Source organism: Austrofundulus limnaeus, unplaced genomic scaffold (assembly GCF_001266775.1).
Source record: "Austrofundulus limnaeus strain Quisiro unplaced genomic scaffold, Austrofundulus_limnaeus-1.0 Scaffold77, whole genome shotgun sequence".
NCBI lineage: Eukaryota > Metazoa > Chordata > Actinopteri > Cyprinodontiformes > Rivulidae > Austrofundulus > Austrofundulus limnaeus.
Genome location: NW_013952479.1, coordinates 820,699 through 828,204, shown reverse-complemented (window position 1 = coordinate 828,204; position 7,506 = coordinate 820,699). Strand labels below are relative to the sequence as shown.

Genomic DNA, 7,506 nt, shown 5'->3' with positions numbered 1-7,506 from the left:
CTGCACTGTCGAGCGCCGATCCACTGAGAAACTTTCTGTTTCAGCAACATTTAATTTAAAAACTGTACTTTTAGAGGTTAAAGAAATGTTCATAATTAATTTAAATAAATTACAAGTTAAAAAGGGCATGGACATTTATTTATTTATTTTTTGTATAGACAAATTATTGAACCATCGACACTAAATATTGAACCGAATCGAATCGTGAATTTTCTGTATCTGTGTTGCAGCCCTAATAAATGGTCTTCCCACAAAAGCTGGAAAAACAGGGCGATTTTAGCCTCCTGTTGTTTCTAGATGTTCTTCAGACTTTTTAGGCGAGGTAAGCATAAAAGCTCAGCATCAGGGCAGTTTTCTGTTTGTCTTTCTGTACTGTGGTTGCGGCCCTGCAGGCACCACTATTCTGTTAACTAACCAGAGAATGGGCTGTAACATTGTGTCAGCTGAGCCAGAAACCCAGTTGGGGGAATTTTCCACTTGTTTACTTCAGTGATCTTCCTCTGGTTTTATAATGTGGAGCTGCTAAGATTGTGAAAAACATCTAGAAACTTTGTTTTTTGCTAAGTGTTGCAGCTAGCAGAGAATTTGACCGTCCTTTGATGATGAGGCTTGATATAGCTTCAGGCTTCACTTCACATCGGTTTTCTCCTCTCTTATCATGTTTCCTCAGCTGGAACATCAGTTGATCCCCCCCACCCCAACCCAAAACCCACCAGCAGCAGTCCTCCATCCGGTACTGTTGCTGCCACCTGTTGTTTTGTTCAGCTGGATCAAAGTCCAGAGTCTCGTGCACTCGGTTTTCATCTTCATCCACTTGGCTGCTCCCTCTCTGCCTGCTGTTTTCTCATCTCTTTTTAGTTATTTTGTCTCTGCTACAGAGGAAAGAGCTTATTTTTCCAACCCATTACCAGCAGTGATCACTGGAACTTTGTGGTACAGAGAGCTGTAAAAACACATCAAATCGGACATTTATTTTCTGCAACATTCTGTGACAGTTTCACATAGTGTGTTGGTTAAAGTTATATGTAAAACAGGTCAGGGTTTCTCAACCAGCTTTTGTTGAAAAAGATCATAAATCCTCCCTCTTACTCTGACCTGACACAGTAGCTGTGTTTCCATTGACCATGAAAAAGCGCAAATTAGAATTTCGAAAATAAATTTGATCAATGGAAACACGTCAATTTCGAGAAAAAAAAGGTTTTCGACAAAATGTTTTTGCGCTAGGATGAGGTGGTATTTCAGCTGTATCGAAATTGGTGTTTTTCACAAAACTGCAATGGAAACACTTTTCGCATCACGGGAGTCACGTGATCAACAACCGGCTGTTTCTACTGGTGAAAAATACGACGACAAAGAAGACAACAGGAAGTAAAAGTAGTGAAATCAACAAAGTTGTAAAAGAAAGAAGTAAACTCACTGACTACAATTTCCTAAAAACGCTGCATATGAAGCCACTCCCAAGTCTAAGGGGCTTGTCACTCGAAAGCCTCGATAAGATGCCAACGTGTCCTCTGATGGCTGATGATGAGCGCTAGTGTCGTGGTAGCAACATGCTATGTGTTTACGTCCATTGCCACCATGTTTGTAACAACTTATCGCAAGAACAAACATATTCACACGTGAGTTTAATAGCATTTCTTATTTAATGGAAACACCACAATTTCGACATTAACAGAATATTGACAAAGTTTTGCACACATTTACAATGGAAACGCAGACACCGTCAGGTTTTATAAGGTCACAATACACCTTCAACATTCCAATGTTATTGAAATACATTGAAAAATACCCTGGAAACAGTTAAAGATTGTTTTAACTACTGGACATTCATGCTCACAGCAGAACAAAAGGAGACAGTGGCTGATTTTCAGACCTTCAATAAATACCTTGTTTTATTTAGGTTCAAGCAAGCGTCTTCACTCAGACATTGTGAGCAAATTAAAACTTAAATCTTAATCATTAAATTAATACCATCATAAATCACCTGACAACAACAAATCCATAATGGAATTTGTTGCGAACACCTTTACTAATAGATTTTTGTTAATTTTATTGATTCATTGTTGCAGCCCTATTTTGCAGTGATGATTTGGCAATTTTTTTACACCCTTTGTCCTTCCTGCTGTAGCCTGGGCTTGACCCTGCAGCCTCAGGATCACAAAACCTGACCACAGAGCTACTGCTATAAGCCATAGTCTCAGTGAGTGATGTGTGGGCTAATTTGAGCGGATTAATATTTTCAAACATGTTCAGACTGCAGTTCTGCACAATAGATTAAGGCTGTCGTCGGTTAGACCCGATCATATAGGAATGTTCTGATTTATTTCTTGTTGATAATGTGGAGATAAAGAAAAGGGAAAGTTTAAATGTGACGTCAGGCACAAGTTTTTGTTTCTGTGCATTCTGAAACAAACCGATGCTTATCTTTGCTTTGCTCTGCGAACAGGAAGCCAAACATTCACAGTTGCTTCACAAACAGGTTGTCAAAGTGTCAACTTGCTGCTAACGTTTCATGAGGTTATGCTTGTTGGCATGATGATGTGCAGGAAGCTGCGAGCTAGGAAGGTGAAAGGTCAACAGGAACTGATGGGGCTTTTGGAGCACAAAAGGCCGCTCGCTTTGCTGGCACAGCTGGAGTTAGAGTCGCAGCGTTTTCTCTGTCTTTGTCTCTCTGGGTGGGATTGTCTCATTTTTTTTATAGCAGGAACATTTCTGCTGAGTCAGGGGTTTGGCTGTTTTCACTCAGGTCTTTGCTCTAATGGCATACGCTGACAGAGACAGAATAAGGAAGGTGTACAGAGGGACGCAACGAATGAGTGATTAAAAAAAAAAGAAACTGAACTGTCAGTCCTCGATCAGAAATACATTTTAAAGAACTTCATATTTACCAGAGTACTGATATTTGTGTAAAGATCTAAACCACTTTTTTACAGCTTATAAATACACAACTTCATGTTTTCATATTTTGCTCAATTTGTTGCTTTTTTTCTTGTTTCAGATGTAAGTTTTTTAGCCTGACTGAAACGCCAGAAAACTACACAGTTGTCTTGGACGAAGAAGGATTCAAAGGTAACGTATGCATTTTCTTCTGAAGATGAAATACTGTTCCATCTGGGTACAAGATGCTCTTTTCTTTTCTTTTTTTTTGTTTTGTTTTGTTCAGCAGAACACTTTTTTAAAGGGGCGATATTATATGTTCCTCAGGCATACATTTAAATACTATACCATAATAAAGTATCTTTGTCAACTTTAGCTGTTATTAAAATGCTGTTTTTATGTTTAAATAGAAAATAAACTTATCTTCTCATCACTTCCTCTTCTAAACGCCTTGAAATTGGCCTCTGTCTCTTTAAGAACCACCTTCCGCTTTTGTCCCATCCATTTCAGTGCAGGGGGGAAGGGCATGATGCAGTTTACTTGGCATCTGAAAATACATTTCCTCAAAGGTATTTTTAATCTGAAAAGAGCTTCACTGAGTGAGAACTAATGTTGAGAGCTCAGCAGACAGTTTCACTTTTACTTTCACCCGAGAGCCTGCAGGAGTCATGGGCGGGGTGTGTGGGGATGGGGTGCGCCCTGTCATGAGGAAGTTTGGCTTAAAGACACGCCCCAGGGGCGTTTCTGGTCCCCAAAGGCGTTTCTGGTCCCCACCAGTCGTTTTGCTCCTCAGCTTGGCTTCCTAAAAACGCCGCAGGATTTCTCAAACATGCATGAATGAGTCAAAGCAAGGCTTTGGGCATGTTTTTTTTTATGAGAGTATAACATTATAACATGATATAAAACTCAAAAAAGTTGATTTTACATGATATTGCCCCTTTAAAGCAGCCAAAACATAAACCTCCTTTTTAAAAGAACATTTTCAACTCTTGCTCAGTAGACATTTGAAGAACGGTTCGAACAAGTTGTGAACTGGGTCACAAGATAGCGCTGTGCTGTTTTACCTCTCCACGGTTCCTTCCTTCCTTGTTCCCACTCAGAGATGGGTGTAGACCACCACATAATTCAGTGCACAGGATGCAATATCATGTGAACAAGGACAGCAAGTTCATGTTGTTTGGCACTAAAGCAGCTCTTAGTGTCCTACAAAGGTAAAAAAAAAAACCTTGATGATCAAATAATTTCTCAGGTAAATAAAATGCAACTTGTATAAAAGTAACTATCATTTTTTGATTATTTATTAGACAATCTGTGAAAAATGCTTTTGTTTTTTGTGTCTACTTGTTCTTTTAATGCATTATCCACCCGTCCATTGTGACTGAGAGGAAACTATTAGATCTATTAGTTGCTGCCTGCAAAAAAAAAGACTTAGGAGTTAAAGGTAAATTGTAGCAGAGACAGTCAAGTAGTGACTTGTTAGTACAATTCTCGAGTCAAGTTCACCTTGTCTCTCAAGGTTGCCAAGTTCAAAATTAGGAAAACGTGATTTGTGCTTATATTGCGATGACGTTATGACTTACGATAAATGAACAAATATATACGTACGTATGTAGTGTTGATGTCTTTCTGCTCTGGGTTCAGTGCAAGAACAAACAAACAAACAAACAAACAAAAACCGAATCATTTCCATTCCAGCATATATTTTTTTAAAGGGATCCATGATTAGTTGTAACATTAGACTTTATATAATAAACATATATTTTAACTGTAAAATAAAGACTGGAAAAATACTGTAGGATGTTCAGTTTTTATCATTTTTAAACTAAAAGTTTAAAAATATATTACACGGTTGGGGTCATTTTATTTACACGCAAAGCATTCTGGGTAAATGACTTGGATAGGTCCTCGGTGTGAGGCTGCTAGCGAGCTATATCCACCCTGAAGGTTAATCTTGGACAATATCTGACGATCGACAAATGAAACCAGAGAGCGTTGACAGAGAGGAGAAGGTAGAAATGACTCAGCCTGGAACTGAAAATATAGATGGAGGACAACAGAGCTGCTTCATGGAAGAAGAACCTCAGCTTAGCCTGTTAGCCTTAGCCTGTTAGCCTTAGCGTTAGCCCCGACGCTATCACCATATATATGTATTAGCTCAGCGCTACACATTCTCCTTTCGTCACTAAGGTCCTCCATCCACATGACAGAGGGGAACACAAAAATGACTCAGCCTGTAACTGAAAAAATGGATGGAGGACCTCAGTTTAGCTTGTTTGTTGTGATAGCGCTGAGCTAATATAAGGCAATACAGCGTTGGCGCTAGTGCAAAGGCTAACAGACTAAGCTGAGGTTCTTCTCCAGGGTGTTATCGCGATGACGATAAATTTTCAATATATTGTGCAGCCCTTGGATTTAGTCTCCTGAATGAGCAGTTCTCTGTATGACGGCACATTTTGCACTTAATTACTCTGCTTAGATTATCAGTAAAAACAAAACTTCTTGTTTTGCTCCTGCTGCCTTGTCACACACATACAGATGTTAAAGGCCTGTATTGCCTCTGGGTTTTTCTTGTTCAGAGGGCCTATTTTAAGGAGTTGGGTGCCACAAGGGGCTGTTTGACGAATTACGCCAACCAGAACAGAGGCCTTTTGAAGGAGGAGAAAGAAACAGAAGTTGTTGCAGATGGAAATGCCATTCGGAGCTTTATTTTGTCAGCTTGCCTCATCAAAATGTTTCCTGGTTGAACAATAAAAACAATTTAAATCAAAATGTTGACATTTTGTTGAACTTAACATGTTTGAGGTCTCCTGCACAATAAACAGACTTGTTTTTTACTTTATTTTATTTTTTATTTACTTATAAAGTTTATTCATTTAAAACAAAACAACAGAAATTCAACATACAAAAAAAAATCATAAATTCAATGAAAGAAAGAAGAAAAAATCTTGTGATTTCGGCCCCTTTTTTTCCAGTAAATAAATTCAATCAAAGGAATCTTCAATTTACAACGTAACTATAATGGTTTAATTCCTTCTTAACAATTCATGCCTTTTATATTTTTGAGATGGCGATTGTGTCCAAGTGTTGAGATGTGGCATAAGTGAAAAAAAAAAACATTTAAATTAAATTATAGCTGCTAACTGCTCAGAAGCTTTAAAACCTCCTGTTCGTGGGCAGACTTCTTAACCAACAGTTACTGTTTTCTCAGAGCTGCAGCCCTCGGAGCACCTCCAGGTCGAAAGCTCCGTCTGGCTGCCGCTCAACGTGGTCTCCAACGGCAGCGTCTCCAGCAGCTCGCAGGCTGTCGGCGTGACCAAGATCGCCAAGTCGGTCATCGCCCCGCTGGCCCAGCAGCACGTCTCGGTCTTCATGCTGTCCACTTATCAGACTGACTTCATCCTGGTGAGCCCTCGTCCACTTCAGTCTTTTATCCGCTCCACTCCAGTCAAATGAGCTCATCGTCTTTGAATCCTGCAGTGAAACATTTCAGCAGCTGGTGTCTGTCAGAGGAAAGAAACCAGAGTTTGCATTTTGTCCACTCAGCAGTTTTTTCAGTTAACAGATTAATTCCTGCCGGAGCTGAAAGCACTAAAAAAAAACCAGTTAGTTGATGAATTATGTCAGAAGTGAAGTGGTTGGACATGCAGACACTTGTGTCAGCTTGTTTTGTATTAATTTTTGACGGGCTGGTTGAACTTTTTAAACACGACCAGTGATGAAAGTTCAATCAGCCTGACAATAAGGGTCAAATATACACTCACATCACAAATGAGTTAAAGGTGTTAATGTTACTTGACATTGCTTTAAACCAGGGGTTCTCAATCTTTTTGGGTCTAGAATTCCAGGGACCCCCTCTTAAACACCATGCTGTTAATTCAACATAATTCACTGTTATTTTAACCCCTAAATGCTATGGTAATATTATTTTTTGTTTTTTTTTGTATGTTTGTTTTACTAGTGCCTTATTCCCCATATGCGTTTTTTAAAATAAAAACCAGATTAACAATTTATTGAAATTTTTTGAGGACCCCCCCAAGACACAGCTCGCGGACCCCTGGGGGTCCTGGGACCCCAGTTTGAGAACCTCTGCTTTAAACAGTTATTTTTGACCTTTACTCAGTGGTGGGCACAGTTCCCCTAAAGCAGTGGTTCCCAAACTTTTTATCTTCTGACCCACAAACTATCCATGGCAAAAACTTGTGACCCCAAATATTACTGGTCTGAGTACACAAACTGTTAATAACCCTAAAAACACAGGGTTTTTGACAATATAAACAGCTTGTACACAAATATAAATACTTATTTATACATATTTTGTGTTTTTGTAATAATTATAGGGAAAATATTACATCAGCAATTATTTTATTATCCTTTTAAATTGATTTCTGGTGATTATCCAAGGTGCTCCATGACCCATAATTGGGTCCCAAGCCCAACTTTGGGAACCAAAGTGCAGTGGTTCCCAATCTAAACAGCTTGTACACAAATATAAATACTTATTTATACTTATTTTGTGTTTTTGTAATAATTATAGGGAATATATTACATCAGCAATTATTTTATTATCCTTTTAAATTGATTTCTGGAGATTATCCAAGGTGCTTCATGACCCATAATTGGGTCCCAAGC

At 38.8% G+C, this 7,506-nt stretch overlaps 1 protein-coding gene across 1 annotated transcript in view; it reads left to right on the top strand.

Moving 5' to 3' along the window:
* The window catches only part of castor1 (cytosolic arginine sensor for mTORC1 subunit 1), a 30,206-nt gene that overhangs the window by 7,718 nt on the left and 14,982 nt on the right, over window positions 1-7,506 (top strand). The window contains exons 2-3 of the mRNA XM_014011137.1: window positions 2,999-3,069; window positions 6,086-6,279. Coding sequence (XP_013866591.1) covers window positions 2,999-3,069; window positions 6,086-6,279 — 265 coding nt within the window. The remainder of the gene's footprint in view (window positions 1-2,998; window positions 3,070-6,085; window positions 6,280-7,506) is intronic.